Raw genomic sequence first — 17,704 nt, 5'->3', positions numbered from 1 at the left:
AGGGCATGTTGGTGCAGGGCCTGAGAGCCAGCTGAGCATGCTCAGCTCCTGCTGCCAAGGCTGCAGCCCCTCCCAAAGGCACCAAGGCAGGATGACTGAGCACACCGAGGAGGGGCAGCCAGAGCTGCAAGCAAGTGGCGGCTGCAAGCATAGCCAGCTTCAAGAGGGGATGGGATCAACACCTGCAGCAGAGCTCCATCAGTGGCTCTCAGCCACGTGTATTCTTGGGACTCTCTGTCTGGGGCAGGGATGCTCTGTATTCTGGGTGCTTGGGGGGGCAGTGGGAGGGCTTCTAGCCCCACTGGTGGGCCTCCTGATGGCACCTGGGGTTTTTGGCCACTGTGTGACACAGTGTGTTGGACTGGATGGCCCATTGGTTTGGTCCAACATGGCTTCTCTTATGTGACACAGAGTGTTGGACTGGATGGGCCATTGACCTGATCCAACAGGGCTTCTCTTATGTTCTTATGTGACACAGAGTGTTGGACTGGATGGGCCATTGACCTGATCCAACAGGGCTTCTCTTATGTTCTTCTGTGACACAGAGTGTTGGACTGGATGGGCCACTGGCCTGATCCAACATGGCTTCTCTTATGTGACACAGAGTGTTGAACTGGATGGGCCATTGGCCTGATCCAACATGGCTTCTCTTATATTCTTATGTCTGGGGCAGTGATGCTCTGTATTCTGGGTGCTGGTGGGGGGACACAGTGGGAGAGCTTCTAGTGTCCTGGCCCCACTGATGGACCTCTTGATGGCACCTGGGTTTTTTGGGCACTGTGTGACACAGAGTGTTGGATTGATGGCCCATTGGCTTGGTCCAACATGGCTTCTCTTATGTGACACAGAGTGTTGGACTGGATGGGCCATTGACCTGATCCAACAGGGCTTCTCTTATGTTCTTATGTGACACAGAGTGTTGGACTGGATGGGCCACTGGCCTGATCCAACATGGCTTCTCTTATGTTCTTATATGACACAGAGGTTTGGACTGGATGGACCATTGGCCTGATCCAACATGGCTTCTCTTATATTCTTTTGTCTGGGGCAGTGATGCTCTGTATTCTGGGTGCTTAGGGGGGGCAACAGTGGGAGGGCTTCTAGTGTCCTGGCCCCACTGATTGACCTCCTGATGGCACCTGGGTTTTTTGCCCACTGTGTGACACAGAGTGTTGGCCTGATCCAACATGACTTCTCTTATGTTCTTAACCAGCCACTGCAGAAGCAGTAAAAGGAGGAGATCCAAAGGGAGAGGGAAGCAGAGACGCATGGAGCGTGGGTGGGTGTCAAGGGACCGTATCCTTTGTACTCAGTTGCTGAGAGGTCCTGAGGGAGGCCTGGCCAGAGGGAGACAGGCTGCCTCCTTTGTCCCACAGCAGCATGGTGAGACTCTGGAGGGCTTGACCTGGAGTCTGAACTGACCGGGTGTGGGGTGGAGGAGAAGAGAGAGGGTTGGTGGCAGTGTCTGTAGTGAATCACCCCACAGACATGTTGGGAACTCAGAGCTGTTGCAAGAAGGGCAAAGCTGAAGGAGATAAAGGTCTAAGAGGGGAGCCGTGGGGTCCACCATGCCAGAGGCCCCGCGGAGGTGCTCAGAGCAAAGAACGTTCAGTTTATTTCCCCTCGGCTGGGCTGGTGCTGGCCCCGGTGGGGTTGCAATGGTGCCCCATGGCTGTGAAGGGTCTCCTGGCCTTCCCACAGTTCCTTTCTTCCTCTTGGCTCTGACCCATGTGGTGACCCTCTTTGTTTCCCCTCCTCCAGGACAAGAACCGGAAGCTCCGTCCCCTCTACGACATCCCCTACATGTTTGAGGCTCGGGAGTTCCTGCGCAAGAAGCTCATTGGGAAGAAGGTAGGCAGCTCTTCTGGGGGTTCATGGAGGCTGGGGCGGAGGGGGCTACTCCTGGAGGGCACCGTGGTTCTGTTGCCTGCGTTCCTCTCCTCACTCTCCCTTGCGGCTTGACTGGTTAGCCTGAGGGGCCTTTGGAAGGGTCTCTCCGATGCTTGCAGGGCACACAGGAAGCTGCTTTCCGCTGCTGCATCTGACCCGGGGGTCCATCAGGGTCCGTGCTCTCCAGGCTGTGGCTCTCAGGCAAAGGTATCTCCTGCTACAGGCATCTCCTGCTACAAGATGCTGGGAATGGAACCTGGGGCCTTCTGCATGCTCAGGGGCAGCAGAAGAAGGTACTGGATTTATATCCTGTCCTCCACTCTGAATCTCGGAGTCTCAGAGAGGCTCACAATCTCCTTTATCACCCCCCCCCCCCACAACAGACACCCTGTGAGGTAGATGAAGATATTGGATTTATATTCCGCCCTCCACTCCGAAGAGTCTCAGAGCGGCTCACAATCTACTTTACCTTCCTCCCCTCCCCACAACAGACACCCTGTGAGGTAGATGAAGAGATTGGATTTCTATCCCGCCCTCCACTCCGAAGAGTCTCAGAGCGGCTCACAATCTCCTTTCCCTTCCTCCCCCACAACAGACACCCTGTAAGGTAGATGAAGATATTGGATTTCTATCCCGCCCTCCACTCCGAAGAGTCTCAGAGCAGCTCACAATCTCCTTTCCCTACCCCCCCCACAACAGACGCCCTGTGAGGTAGATGAAGATATTGGATTTATATCCCGCCCTCCACTCCGAAGAGTCTCAGAGCAGCTCACAATCTCCTTTCCCTTCCTTGCCCACAACAGACACCCTGTGAGGTAGATGAAGATATTGGATTTATATCCCTCCCTCCACCCCGAAGAGTCTCAGAGCGGCTCACAATCTCCTTTACCTTTCTCCCCCACAACAGACACCCTGTGAGGTAGATGAAGATATTGGATTTCTATCCCGCCCTCCACTCCAAAGAGTCTCAGAGCGGCTCACAATCTCCTTTCCCTTCCTCCCCCCCCACAACAGACACCCTGTGAGGTAGATGAAGATATTGGATTTCTATCCCGCCCTCCACTCCGAAGAGTCTCAGAACGGCTCACAATCTCCTTTCCCTTCCTCCCCCACAACAGACACCCTGTGAGGTAGATGAAGATATTGGATTTATATCCCGCCCTCCACTCCGAAGAGTCTCAGAGCGGCTCAGAATCTCCTTTCCTCCCCCCACAAAAGGCACCCTGTGAGGTAGATGAAGATATTGGATTTATATCCCGCCCTCCACTCCGAAGAGTCCCAGAGCGGCTCACAATCTCCTTTACCTTCCCCCTGCCACAACAGACACCCTGTGAGGTGGGTGGGGCTGAGAAGGCTCTTGCAGCAGCAGCTGCCCTTTCAAGGACAACCTCTGCCTGAGCTCTGGCTGACCCTAGGCCATTCCAGCAGCTGCAAGTGGAGGAGTGGGGAATCAAACCTGGTTCTCCCAGATAAGAGACCTCTGGGTGACCCAAGGCCATTCCAGCAGCTGCAAGTGGAGGAGTGGGGAATCAAACCTGGTTCTCCCAGATAAGAGAGCTATGGCTGACCCAAGGCCCTTCCAGCAGCTGCATGTGGAGGAGTGGGGAATCAAACCCGGTTCTCCCAGATAAGAGAGCTCTGGCTGACCCAAGGCCATTCCAGCAGCTGCAAGTGGAGGAGTGGGGAATCAAACCTGGTTCTCCCAGATAAGAGAGCTATGGCTGACCCAAGGCCCTTCCAGCAGCTGCATGTGGAGGAGTGGGGAATCAAACCCGGTTCTCCCAGATAAGAGAGCTCTGGCTGACCCAAGGCCATTCCAGCAGCTTCAAGTGGAGGAGGGGGGAATCCAACCTGGTTCTCCCAGAGAAGAGACCTCTGGCTGACCCAAGGCCATTCCAGCAGCTGAAAGTGGAGGAGTGGTGAATCCAACCCGGTTCTCCCAGATAAGAGAGCTCTGGCTGACCCAAGGCCATTCCAGCAGCTGCAAGTGGAGGAGTGGGGAATCAAACCCGGTTCTCCCAGATAAGAGAGCTCAGGCTGACCCAAGGCCATTCCAGCAGCTGCAAGTGGAGGAGTGGGGAATCCAACCCGGTTCTCCCAGATAAGAGAGCTATGGCTGACCCAAGGCCATTCCAGCAGGTGCAAGTGGAGGAGTGGGGAGTCAAACCTGGTTCTCCCGGATAAGAGTCCGCACACTTAACCACTACATCAAACTGGCAGATGCTCTGTCATTGAGCCATGATGGTCTCTTTGCAATCCAGACATTAAATCTCTCGGCTGCTGCTCAGCAATATTTAGGAGGGATGGGTGTGGCCATGGGGGGAAGCTGAGCTAGCAGAGAGGGATAGTGACTCTGTGGAGGAGCATCTGCTTGGCATGCAGAAGGTCCCAAGTTCAGGCTCTGACAGTGTATCCATCTAGAAGGTGGCGTAAAAGAGACCCAGGAGAGCTGCTCTGGTCAGAGGAGGCAAGACTGACCCTAAGAGCTTTGTATTCTTGGTGCTTGGGGGGGCACAGTGGGAGGGCTTCTGGTGTCCTGGCTCCACTAATGGACCTCCCGATGGTATCTGGGGTTTTTGGTCACTGTCTGACATCAAGTGTTGGACTGGATGGGCCATTGGCCTCATCCAACATGGCTTCTCTGATGTTCTTATGTGTCTGGGGCAGTGATGCTCTGTCTTCTTGGTGCTGGGGGGGGGCAGTGGGAGGGCTGCTAGTGTCCTGGCCCCACTGATGGACCTCCTGATGGCACTTGGGTTTTCTGGCCACTGTGTGACACCAAGTATTGAACTGGATGGGCCATTGGTCTTGTCCAACATGGCTTCTCTTATGTTCTTAAGAGATCAGTGACGTGACACACTGTAAGGCAGCCTGGGGTGGGGTTGGGGTGACTGGGCCTGTAGGCCATTGTGGGAGTGGAGGGCTGCCATGAGCTGATTGGCTGCCCGTTGGCATGGAGGCCCTCCAGAGGACAGGGAGGGGAGGAGAGGATTGAGAAAGCGAAGGGCCACTGAGGAGGATGAGCCGTGCGGTGCCCCCGAGGTGAGCAGCTTTGTGCAGAGTCTTGCCCGGTTCCTCCTTTTGTTTCTGTCTGTCTCAGTCTTCCCTTTGCCTGCTCGGGAGGGCCTGAGAGACCTCCCAGACCCACCGCTGTTCCTTGGGCAGCTGCTGGGCTCCACCCTGGCAAGCCACCTGCCCCCCCCCATCTCCTGCTACGGAAGACGCCGTGGATGATTTGTGTCCTGCAGCTCTGCCCGGGGGTGTGTGTGTGGAATGGATCATGGCTGAGGCCTGGTTCTGGGTCTGGCAGGGCAGGGCAGGGCAGGGGGTCCTGAGTGGTGCTTGGCAGGCTGGCACGGCTGCCAGTCTGCTGCAGTTGCACAAACATGCAAGGAAAGCTTGGAAAGGGGATTGGTGTGGGAGGGAATGCAGTGTCTTGCGGATCTTGACCTGCCGGCTTCCTTCCATTCTGAAAGGACCTGGTGGGATGGAGGCAGGATCGGGGTATGAGACTCTGTGTGACTGTGGGCTTGGCTCCTTGTGGAGGAGAGTGGTTCCATTGTAGGCTGTGAGCTGAGAGCGGAGGGGTCTGTGGCAGATGCTGGGGAGGAGGGCTGCTTGGTGCCCCCCCTCCCGGGACATCGGACTGGCTGGGGACTGGCTGCTCAGTCATTAGAGGGACCCTCCCCTCCCCGGCCTGCTCCGGTTTGGCTGCGGTACCTCTTGATGCAGCCCTTGTGCCGAAATGCGGGAGGCGCAGTGGATGTCTCTGGAGGTGTCTGGGGACCGAGGGGGTTTCTGTGCCTGGCAGAGTTCTTTGCTTCTCTCGCAGAAGAAGTGGATTAAAATATACACATTGTTCCATTTGCATAATCTTTGTTAAGTCCCATGATTACGCTTTTCTAGGTCAGAATTCAGATGTCTTTTTAGTATGGAATAGATGCAACTTTCTGGGGAGAAACGCAGCGGCACGCAGTTGGCAGCTCAGGGCCTAGGATCAGGACCGCGTCCTTGCCAGCGGAAGTTGGGAACCTCCAAACCCTGCGGTGTGCCCCTGGGGGGGCGGGGCAGGGAAGGTCACAGCAGTGTCTTTATGGCTCAGTTTTGTGGCTTCTTTCTGCAGATGGCACCTGGCTGTTAAGTGGTGTATCTGCAAAGGCTTTGGAGCCAAAGAGGGGGCTTGCAGGACAGGACGGGCTGTGGCTGGACATCTGTTCCCCCCTCCTTCTCCTCTTCAAGCTGCCTGACCCGGGCATGGGCTTGGGCTGCTTTGTCCCCCTCACCTGAGATGTTGCCCTCCGGGAGTGGAAGGAGAGACAGGCAGGGCCCAGCCGGGCTTCCAAGTTGCTGGGAACTTGGGGGGGGGGTGCTGTGGAGGGCTCTGCCTGAGCTCAGTGGGCCAGAGGGGTCCTGGAGGGGGCTGCTCGCTGCGCTTCCCTGCACAGGCAGCCGCGGGAGTCTGGCTCTCCACTGACTTTGATGTCACAGCAGTTGCTTTCTAAATATTTCCTTTGTCAGCACTGCATTTTTCACTTCCGATTAATTTGATTGAGCCAAGCGATGAAAAAGTCCTTTACGTGAACGATCAAACAGCCCCCGGGGGCTGGAGCTGCCTTCGGATTGGAAAGGACAAGTGGAGCCGCAGCGGCCTGTCCTTGCTGACCTGTCGCCATCGATCTGGCCTGCCAGCGCCCCTTGCGCTTCCAGTGATGTCTCCCAGCCCCGGGAGGGGAGGGGAGGGGAGGGGCGTTGCTGGCTTGGCCCTGCTGTGGCCGTCCGGGCCTCGGGGACTGTGGCTGGCTTTGCAGGGGGCAAGCGGGGACTGGGAGCCGCCACGTGTGTGTGTGGGGGGGGACCAACTCTTTCCCTCAGGCTCTGCCTCTCCTCCACTCTTTTGGTTGCCTGGATTCTTGCCACTCTTGGTTCGTGGCATTATTTTGAAAATACACACACACACACCCTCTCTCTAGGACATGAAATTCCCATCACTTCCTTTCAGATTTCAAACCTTCCCCAGTTCTAGCCACCAGCTCTGCCTGGGTCCCATCTCCTGGCTTGAAGGCGGAGGTGTCTGGCGGGAAGATCTGGAATTGTTCTCCAAAGCCCTCCTTCAGCTACCTTCCCCTGAAAGGGCAGATGAGGGGGCGGCGATAGTTGGCCCCATCACTCCTCTCTGTTGATGGTTTTTAGAGTGATGGACAGATAGCTGCCTCTCTTAGCCACTGAGGCAAGCGCTTCATTCCTGATGGACCCCAAGGGCTCATGAATGTCTTATGGTTCCATCAGCCGCATGGCAGGCACTTCTATTTTGGAAGTATGTAAAGGATGGAACCGGCTGATCCCAGGCTCTGCTAGGGGCCTGGAGGCATCTGAAGGGTGGTTTGTGCCACGGGTGCTGGTTCTGCAAGGCCTCCCCTCCTGGAAGCCCCTCCTCGCACAATCAGGGCGGTGTCTTCCACTGCGCAGCCTTGGCGGTGGAAAAGTGGTGGTGGCTGGTGACTCTTCCTCCTCGGTTCACCCCAAAGACGGTTCATCTGGATGTGAGCATTGTACGCAGCAGCTGCCCCAACAGGAGGTGCCCAGGGCTTACCATGGCCCCTGATTTGGGGGGGGGGCACCCCTTCCTCTTGGCTTCACCATGGACCAAAAGGGGGCCAGCCCTCAGCAGCCCATGGGTGTGTGTGTGTTTCCAAGCAGCAGTCTGAGGACTTGCTGTGGACCAGCTGAAATGGCTGCACTGAACATCATGAGCTGCCTCAGGATCACCAGGAGGGCAAATGCCAACTTACCCACTCCAGCAGCATTTCCCACCACCCAGCTAATTGCTAAGCCATTTATAATATTAAGAGGAGCAGTGATTGTAAAACACAGGGGATACAGGCTGGTTTCTGCAGTGGCAGTAAGAAGATAAAGAAGATATTGGATTTATATACCACCCTATACTCTGAATCTCAGAGTCCCAGAGTGGTCACAGTCTCCTTTACCTTAAGAACAACATAAGAACATAAGAGAAGCCATGTTAGATCAGGCCAATGGCCCATCCAGTCCAACATTCTGTGTCACACAGCGGCCAAATATATATATATATATATATATATATATATATATATATATATATATATATACACACACACACACACACACACACACACACACACACACACACTGTGGCTAATAGCCACTGATGGACCTCTGCTCCATATTTTTATCTAACCCCTTCTTGAAGGTGGCTATGCTTGTGGACGCCACCACCTCCTGTGGCAGTGAATTCCACATGTTAATCACCCTTTGGGTGAAGAAGTACTTCCTTTTATCCGTTTTAACCTGTCTGCTCAGCAATTTCATCGAATGCCCACGAGTTCTTGTATTGTGAGAAAGGGAGAAAAGTACTTCTTTCTCTACTTTCTCCATCCCATGCATTATCTTGTAAACCTCTATCATGTCACCCCTCAGTCGACGTTTCTCCAAGCTAAAGAGCCCTAAGCGTTTCAACCTTTCTTCATAGGGAAGGTGTTCCAGCCCTTTAATCATTTTAGTTGCCCTTTTCTGAACTTTCTCCAGTGCTATAATATCCTTTTTGAGGTGCGGCGACCAGAACTGCACACAGTACTCCAAATGAGACCGCACCATCGATTTATACAGAGGCATTATGATACTGGCTGATTTGTTTTCAATTCCCTTCCTAATAATTCCCAGCATGGCGTTGGCCTTTTTTATCGCAAACGCACACTGTCTTGACATTTTCAGTGAATTATCTACCATGACCCCAAGATCTCTCTCTTCGGCAGTCTCTGCCAGTTCACACCCCATCAACTTGTATTTGTAGCTGGGATTCTTGGCCCCAATGTGCATTACTTTGCACTTGGCCACATTGAACCGCATCTGCCACGTTGACGCCCACTCACCCAGCCTCAACAGATCCCTTTGGAGTTCCTCACAATCCTCTCTGGTTCTCACCACCCTGAACAATTTAGTGTCATCCGCAAATTTATTGTCATCCGCAAATTTAGTGTCATCCGCAAATTACCTCCTCCCCCCCCCCCCCAGCAAACACCCTGTGAGGTAGGTGGGACTGAGAGAGCTCTGACAGAAACTGCCCTTTCAAGGACAACTCCTACGAGAGCTCTGGCTGACCCAAGGCCAATCCAGCAGGTGCAGGTGGAGGAGTGGGGAATCTAACCCGGTTCTCCCAGATAACAGTCTGCGCACTTCACCACTACACCAAACTGGCTCTCTCAGCAACATCTGCAAAAAGTCTGCTGAAATGAAACCGACTATGTGATCAGGGAGTGTCCTCGGTGTGTCTTTTCTGAGGAATGGGGCCACAGAGTAGGAGAAGCAGGTGGGGAGGCAGCCATCCTTGTCTTAAGGGAGGCCTACATGGGGAGAGGTGGTGTCTCTGATGCAAGGAGGGTGCTTGATCTGGAAGGAGGAGGTGGAAGGATTCACATTGATGGCTTCACCTTGGCTCACTTCAGGGGCAGACTTCACCTCTCAGCAGCTTCTACTAAATTGGGAGGAGCTGCAGACACAGAAGAGGACAGAAGCAGGATGACCTTGAGAGGCTGGAAAACTGGGCGAAAACCAATAAAATGAATTTCAACAAGGATAAATGTAAAGATCTTCTTTGTGGTCTCTGTGCATCACACCAATGGGAGAGGCGCCGGCGCCGATCACGATCGGTAACTTCAAAGCCGCGGATTTCCGCGCCCCCGTCCCGGTGCGCATGCGCAGGCACCCCCCCCCCACTGCGCATGCCCAACGGGACAGGAGCGGACATCCCACCAGTTCTTTCTGACCGCTGCAGGAGCCCTGGAGACGGACCCGCAGCAGTGGGGAAGGTGGGCGGGTAGTGTGACTGCACAGATGACCACTCGAAGATCATCAGTTACAGGTAGGAAACCTGTTTATCTTCTTCGTGGTCTCTGTGCATCACACCAATGGGAGAATAGCAAGCTCATCGCATACCTGGAGGAGGGTTGCGTGGTCCGTCAACAGGCGAGCGACTGCAGGACTGCACTGCCCACCGACGAACTCTGTCTCCGCTGAAGGTCCAACGCATAGTGCTTGATGAACGTATGCGGGGAGGACCAGGGGGCTTTGAAGTTACCGATCGTGATCGGCGCCGGCGCCGGCGCCTCTCCCATTGGTGTGACTGCACAGATGACCACTCGAAGATCATCAGTTACAGGTAGGAAACCTGTTTTTCTGCATTTAGGCAGGAAAAATCCAATGCATGGTTATAGGATGGAGGAGACTTGTCTTAACAGTAGTCTGTGTGAAAAGGATCTCGGGGTCTTAGTGGATCATACACTGAACATGAGTCAACAGTGTGATGCGGCGGCTAAAAAGGCAAATGCAGTTTGGGGCTGTATCAACAGACATCTAGTGTCCAGATCACGTGAAGTGATGGAATCGCTTTACTCTGCTCTGGTAAGACCTCACCTGGAGTATTGTGTTCAGTTTTGGGCACCACATTTTAAGAAGGATCTAGACAAGCTGGAATGGGTTCAGAGGAGGGTGACGAAGATGGTGAAGGATCTGGAGACCAAGGTTGAAGGAGCTGGGGATGTTTAGTCTGGAGAGGAGGCCGCTGAGAGGTGATAGGATCATCATCTTCAAGTCCTTGAAGGGCTGTCCTATAGAGGATGGGGTGTAATTGTTTTCTGTGGCCCCGGAAGGTAGGACCAGAACCAATGGGTTGAAATTAAATCCAAACAGTTTCCAGCTCAGCATTAGGAAGAACTTCCTGACAATTAGAGCGATTCCTCAATGGAACAGGCTTCCTCGGGAGGTGGTGGGCTCTCCTTCCTTAGAGGTTTTTCAACAGAGGCTAGATGGCCATCTGACAGCAATGAGGATCCTGTGAATTTAGGGGGAGGGGTTTGTGAGTTTAGAGCGGTTCCTCAGTGGAACAGGCTTGCTCCTGGGGAGGTGGTGGGCTCTCCTTCCTTAGAGGTTTTTCAACAGAGGCTAGATGGCCATCTGACAGCAATGAGGATCCTTGAATTTAGGGGGAGGGGTTTGTGAGTTTAGAGGGGTTCCTCAGTGGAACAGGCTTCCTCCTGGGGAGGTGGTGGGCTCTCCTTCCTTGGAGGTTTTTCAACAGAGGCTAGATGGCCATCTGACAGCAATGGAGATCCTGTGAATTTAGGGGGAGGGGTTTGTGAGTTTAGAGGGGTTCCTCAGTGGAACAGCCTTCCTCCTAGGGAGTTGGTGGGCTCTCCTTCCTTGGAGGTTTTTCAACAGAGGCTAGATGGCCATCTGACAGCAATGAAGATCCTGTGGATTTAGGGAGAGGTGTTTTTGAGTTTCCTGCATTGTGCAGGGGGTTGAACTAGATGACCCTGGAGGTCCCTTCCCACTCTAGGGTTCTCTGATTCTGAATGAAGCAGCCAGTAGATTCCTGGGGCCTGCCACGGGGCTGCTGAGAAAGACTGAATCTGGCCCACCTCCGATTTAGAAGGAAAGAAGCAAGGAAAGGCCTGCTGGCTGCGGATCAGGGGACATCGGCTTCTTCTTTGGGAGTGTCCCTGGGATGTTCTCTCACCTGCTTTTTTCCTGGTTGCTGTAACTGATGAACTGATTTCCCTATTACAAGTTTTTAACCTAAAGTTTAGCCATGTTGGCATTCTCTTTATTTTGTTGGTCAAACTTTTGGGGGAGGAGTATTCCTGGGGTTTTTTCCTAATGCATCCAAGGAATCTCTCTTCCTCTCAAGGGGGCGTCCATCAGTAGGCTGCCCCCCTCAGATGGGAGGGGCGTTCCCAAAGGATCTAGAATTACTCTCTTCTCGAAAGACACTGGGGAAAGCAATGGCAAACCACCCTGTAAACATCTGCCGTGAAAACATTGTGAAAGCAACGTCACCCCAGAGTCGGAAACGACTGGTGCTTGCACAGGGGACCTTTCCTTTACCTAGAAAGAAACACTGAGGGTAAGAAATCCCACTTTTTAAAAAACCCAAAGGATACTTCTGCAGCACACCCCTCCCCAAATGGCCCGTTAAGAGGGCCAGCATCCGAGGTAGAATGTTGACCAGTTCTTGCCCCACCATGTGGCATAGTGGTGCAGTAGAGCATCCTTGATCTGGGCGGCAGGTGACTTTGGGCTCCCAGAGTTCCTCCTCAGTGGAGATCTGCTCCTGCCGTATTGCCCCAGTGCGGTGGCCCCTCCCTTTCCTGCTTTCTTGCAGCTGTGCTTCCTGTGAGGACGGTCTCTGGGTCCTCCCTTCCTCCTCTGAGGTGCGCTGGAGTGCTGCTGTGGCCTCTGGTTCCCTTTCGTGTCTCTTGATTGTTTGGAAACATTGTGGAGGTCCAGGGGTTGGGGAGAACTCCTTTTGGGGTGGGTGGAACATAGCTCATTATATAGCTCTGGATCTGCTTCTTATGGCTGCGTCTAGTCCAAGACAGCCGTTCCCTCGGAAGAGCTGTGGCCTTTGGGGACGTGATGCGTGTGAGGTTCTGAGCGTGGCCTTCTCCTTGGAGGGCTTGGATGAGCGTATCCCGGGGGGTGGGGGCTGGAGCACGAAGAGACAGCGTTTGACAGTGCTGAGGGGCTGTGTCTTAGCAGGTGCAGTGCCCCCTCCCCTCTTTGCTGGAGCTGCTCCCAGGGGAGGCCGACTGGTGTGTGGCACCAGGGGGCACTGTACTGCTGCAGGAGGGAGAGGGGTGACCTCTGCTTGACTGGCAACCTGGGGGCAGTTAATGTGGGCGCCTTGGCCAGGCTCCGTCCTGCTACCTTTGGCAGCAGCGGGATATAGCTGCGGCTGCCGCTTGCTGGGTGTGCCCTGTTGCCCGAGGGCTGCCCAAGGGGCCATGGCTCCCAGAGGAGGAGGAGACCGGCTCTGGGGTGGCTTTTCCTTTGGCCAGGGCTGGATGCGCTGCCAGGCAGAACTGGCTGATGACTCGGCCTCCTTTCTGAAGCCTTGGGTAGGGGCTGCCTACCCCGCTTGCAGAGGGCTGGCATGGGGTGGGGTGGGGTGACTGTGCTTTTCCAGCAGAGGGCCTGCATGGAGCTTCTGGGCCCTGCTTCTCCTGACCAAACAAAGCACTTACATTCACACTCTGTGTGTACAAATATATATATTACTGACAAAGACTGTGAAACTACCTGTAAATAGACAATTATGCTCCCAGAAGAGCAGCTGATAACAAATGCAATCACAGAAAGAGTCTGAGGGTAAAAAAGTCCATCTAATCATGTCTGAAGGGCTGTGATCACCTCTCTTGTTTGCAATTTATGCCCTCTTACCCTCCGATCTGCTACAAAGGAATCCAAAACTTCCACTGGAGAGAGCATGGACTGTACTCCTAGGTCAAAATCCAGTTTCGTTCCTTCATCAGCCTGATCTCTCCACAAAAACTACTTCACGGAGCCACAGAGCAAATATTTTAACTTGGATCAATTCCTTTTTTTTGCTGCTCTGCAGCCAACCCAGAGAGGCAGGGGTCTCTGAGGAAGAACAGCGCACAGGACAGAGAAGACGGTCCCAGCTCGCAGGTAGCTGAGCATGGCCTGCTGCAGAAAGACTGCAACCTGCCCAAGCAGTGTCTCACAGTCTGACAGTGGCTTCCCAGCTGTTCAAGCTCCCGGCCCCCACCTCATCTCCAGAGCTGTTGGAATGCAAACGAAAGAGCGTCTGGCATGTGCTGCAGGCCAAGGAGGCAGAGTGCGTGGCTAGCAGCCCAGAGACACCTGGGTCTTGGTGGTCAGGAGGAGAGCACAGACACCTGCAGGGTGCAACCCAGCTGCGAGACGGGGACCTCCTATGAAGAAGATATTGAAGATATTGGATTTATATCCCGCCCTCCACTCCGAATCTCAGAGTCTCAGAGCGGCTCACAATCTCCTTTACCTTCCTCCCCCACAACAGACACCCTGTGATGTAGATGAAGATATTGGATTTATATCCCGCCCTCCACTCCGAAGAGTCTCAGAGCGGCTCACAATCTCCTTTCCCTTCCTCCCCCACAACAGACACCCTGTGATGTAGATGAAGATATTGGATTTATATCCCGCCCTCCACTCCGAAGAGTCTCAGAGCGGCTCACAATCTCCTTTACCTTCCTCCCTCACAACAGACACCCTGTGAGGTACATGAAGATATTGGATTTATATCCCGCCCTCCACTCCGAAGAGTCTCAGAGCGGCTCACAAACTCCTTTCCTTTCCTCCCCCACAACAGAGACCCTGTGAGGTACATGAAGATATTGGATTTATATCCCGCCCTCCACTCCGAAGAGTCTCCGAGCGGCTCACGGTCTCCTTTCCCTTCCTCCCTCCACAACAGACACCCTGTGAGGTAGATGAAGATATTGGATTTATATCCCACCCTCCACTCCGAGGAGTCTCAGAGCGGCTCACAATCTCCTTTCCCTTCCTCCCCCACAACAGACACCCTGTGAGGTAGATGAAGATATTGGATTTATATCCCTCCCTCCACTCTGAAGAGTCTCAGAGTGGCTCACAATCTCCTTTACCTTCCTCAACAACAGACACCCTATGAGGTAGATGAAGATATTGGATTTATATCCCGCCCTCCACTCCGAAGAGTCTCAGAGCGGCTCACAAACTCCTTTCCTTTCCTCCCCCACAACAGAGACCCTGTGAGGTACATGAAGATATTGGATTTATATCCCGCCCTCCACTCCGAAGAGTCTCCGAGCGGCTCACGGTCTCCTTTCCCTTCCTCCCTCCACAACAGACACCCTGTGAGGTAGATGAAGATATTGGCTTTATATCCCACCCTCCACTCCGAAGAGTCTCAGAGCGGCTCACAATCTCCTTTCCCTTCCTCCCCCCCCCACTACAGACACCCTGTGAGGTGGGTGGGGCTGAAAGGACTCTCACAGCAGCTGCCCTTTCAAGGACAACCTCTGCCAGAGCTATGGCTGACCCAAGGCCATTCCAGCAGGTGCAAGTTGAGGAGTGGGGAATCAAACCCAGTTCTCCCAGATTAGAGTCCACACACTTAACCACTACACCAAACTGGCAGAGAGAGGGGGAGACAGGCTGGGGAAGCAACGCATCGGCCTCTGGACCGTGGCTCTGGCTCCTGCCCTGTAACTGGACCTTGGCTCTTGGCTTGGTCCTGAACCTGCTTCCATCACGCCCTCCCTCCCTCCGCGTATGGCTGAGGGGACCGGACTCTGACCACGCAATGCTGGATTGTGCCCGCACTGTGGCAGCACAGCTTTGCTCTGTGCCTTGCCTGCTCCGGGACATCTCGAGATGGCAGGGCTGGGGGGACTGTGCCACCTCAGCTGCCTTGGGACTCAGCTTCTACCACAGTGGCCAGGCCGCTCCCCCGCCCCCCCCCCCCCCCGCATTGTGGGTCCAGTCCTTTGGAATGCAGGGTGCCTTCACTTGCCCTGGGGAGCTGGAGACTTCTCTTCCCGATACAATTGGGAGAAGGGCAAAGTGTTCAGCCGCAGATTTCTCTGCATTCCTTTCCATTCTGTGCAGTATAAAATCCTTAATCTGAGCATTAATCTGTGTCTGTCTTCTCAGCTGTCCCTGGTCCTGTGAAGTGGAGAGGAGGGACAAGTGGAGTGCCTCAAGGATCTGTCCTGGGACCTCTTTTGTTCAACATCTTTATAAACTATTTGGGTGAAGGAATAGAGGGAATGCTTATTCCATTCGCCGATGATACTAAATTGGGAGGGGTTGCAAACACAGAAGAAGACGGAAGCAGGATACAGGATGACCTTGAGAGGCTGGAAAACTGGGCTAAAATCAATAAAATGAATTTCAACAGGGATAAATGTAAAGTTCTGCATTTCGGTAGGAAAAATCCAATGCATGGTTATAGAATGGGGGAGACTTGTCTTAGCAGTAGTCTGTGCGAAAAGGATCTCGGGGTCTTAGTGGATCATACGCTGAACATGAGTCAGCAGTGTGATGCAGTGGCTAAAAACGCAAATGCAATTTGGGGCTGTATCAACAGAAGTCAAGTGTCCAGATCACGTGATGTGTTGGAATCGCTTTACTCTGCTCTGGTAAGACCTCACCTGGAGTATTGTGTTCAGTTTTGGGCACCACATTTTAAGAAGGGCATAGACCAGCTGGAACAGGTCCAGAGGAGGGCGATGAAGATGGTGAGGGGTCTGGAGACCAAGTCCTAAGAGGAAAGGTTGAAGGAGCTGGGGATGTTTAGCCTAGAGAGGAGGCGGCTGAGAGGTGATAGGATCACCATCTTCAAGTCCTTGAAGGGCTGTCCTATAGAGGATGGTGTGAAATTGTTTTCTGTGGCCCCGGAAGGTAGGACCAGAACCAGCTGGTTGAAATTAAATCAAAAGAGTTTTCGGCTCAACATTAGGAATACCTTCCTGACCATTAGAGTGGTTCCTCAGTGGGGAGGTGGTGGGCTCTCCTTCCTTGGAGGTTTTTAAGCAGAGGCTAGATGGCCATCTGAAAGCAATGAGGATCCTGTGAATGTAGGGGGAGGGGTTTGTGAGTTTCCTGCATTGTGCAGGGGGTTGGACTAGATGACCCTGGAGATCCCTTCCAAGTCTTGGATTCTATGAAGTGTGGCCTCCCTGGTGTTGTGCTGAGTCTGAGAAGGGGACATGTGGGGCAGGGGCTGTTGGTCCTGCTTTCCTCATGGCTGGCTTCCCATGCCCAGAGGTTGCTCCCAGCTTCCCGGGGTGGTACTAAGAGCTGCTTTTCTCCTCAGCTGCTGCTTCTTGGGGGGTGGGTCTGTGTTCTGGTCTTCCAGGAGTAGCCTGTGGGAAGGGCTGGGCAGTCTCCGGTTGCCCTCTGTGACCCCTGGGCTGGGCACTTGTGGTTGAACCCTTTCCCTGGGGGCCTGGCTGTCTCAGCGGGGGTAGCCCTGTGTGGGTCCGTTGGAGCAAAACAGAACAGAAGCCCAGGTGAGCCCCTCTTCTGCCCTGCAAGTGCCACGGCTTTCCTGCTGACTGCCTCTTGCTCCTCCGCGGGGAAGAATCACCTGCTGCCGCACGGGATGACAAATCCTCCTGCTCAACCAGCCATTCGCCCCTGACGAAGACGCCCAGGAAACCAGCCAGCCAGCCAGCCAGCCAGCGAGCCACTGGGTCATCAGTCAGCAGCTTGATGAAGGCTTCTTGCTGGGCGGGAGCAGCTGGGGTGTTCCCTCCGCCCTCTTCCCAAGGTGGGCCCATGGACCCCCTCTCTGCTCTCTGGGGTCTGCCCTGCCTTGGCTGCTGCCAGCTCTTCCTTCTTGCTGACGGGTCTCCTGCCAGGGCAGAGTAGTCTCTCCTGGGGCCTCGTACCTGGAAGTGATGGGTGTTGAACGCAAGGCTACCTGCTCTGTCCCCAAGTCCTGCCCCGCAGGCCATCTTGTAGCTAGGCAGGTGGGACTGGGCCAGAAAGAACGCCATGGGTGCCTCTAGGACAGGATGCCACCCAGCGACCCCCAGCTCTGCACGGAAGAGCCAGCTGACGGCAGCCTCTCTCTCTCTCTCTCTCTCTCTCTGTGTGTGTTGGAGAAGCCCATGGAAGAAATGCCAGTAGCCTCAGGGTGGGTGACCTTCGCCTCTGTCCTGGCTCTGCAGATGTGGACTGAGGCATGTATCCCGTGACCTCCACAGCACCCCCCCCCCCGCGGCTGCTCTTGTGGGCTCCCCAATCGGAGCTCCTGCCACCTCCCATCACAGCAGGTGAGCTTTGGCTACCGGCTGCCTCACGGAGGAGGGGGGAACAGCTTGGCCAAGGTTTCCCGGCTTGCAACTGCCGCCTGCGTCTTTCGCAAAGGGAAAATCGCTGCAAGGAAGCAAGTTAGTTGTCTGTCCGCTACTGTTAGCTCGATGTGAGTCTTCTGCAGGGCCCTGGA

The 17,704-nt window shown here is 54.3% G+C and overlaps 1 protein-coding gene across 1 annotated transcript in view; it reads left to right on the top strand.

The window, feature by feature from the left end:
* Positions 1-1,756: 1,756 nt before the first annotated feature.
* The window catches only part of SND1 (staphylococcal nuclease and tudor domain containing 1), a 156,360-nt gene continuing 140,412 nt past the window's right edge, over positions 1,757-17,704 (top strand). The window contains exon 1 of the mRNA XM_060246068.1: positions 1,757-1,851. Coding sequence (XP_060102051.1) covers positions 1,804-1,851 — 48 coding nt within the window. The 5' untranslated portion in view covers positions 1,757-1,803. The remainder of the gene's footprint in view (positions 1,852-17,704) is intronic.

Source organism: Heteronotia binoei, chromosome 8, assembly GCF_032191835.1.
Source record: "Heteronotia binoei isolate CCM8104 ecotype False Entrance Well chromosome 8, APGP_CSIRO_Hbin_v1, whole genome shotgun sequence".
NCBI classification, from domain to species: domain Eukaryota; kingdom Metazoa; phylum Chordata; class Lepidosauria; order Squamata; family Gekkonidae; genus Heteronotia; species Heteronotia binoei.
Note: the sequence above shows the minus strand (reverse complement) of the source record. Positions and strands in the feature narration are given on the sequence as shown.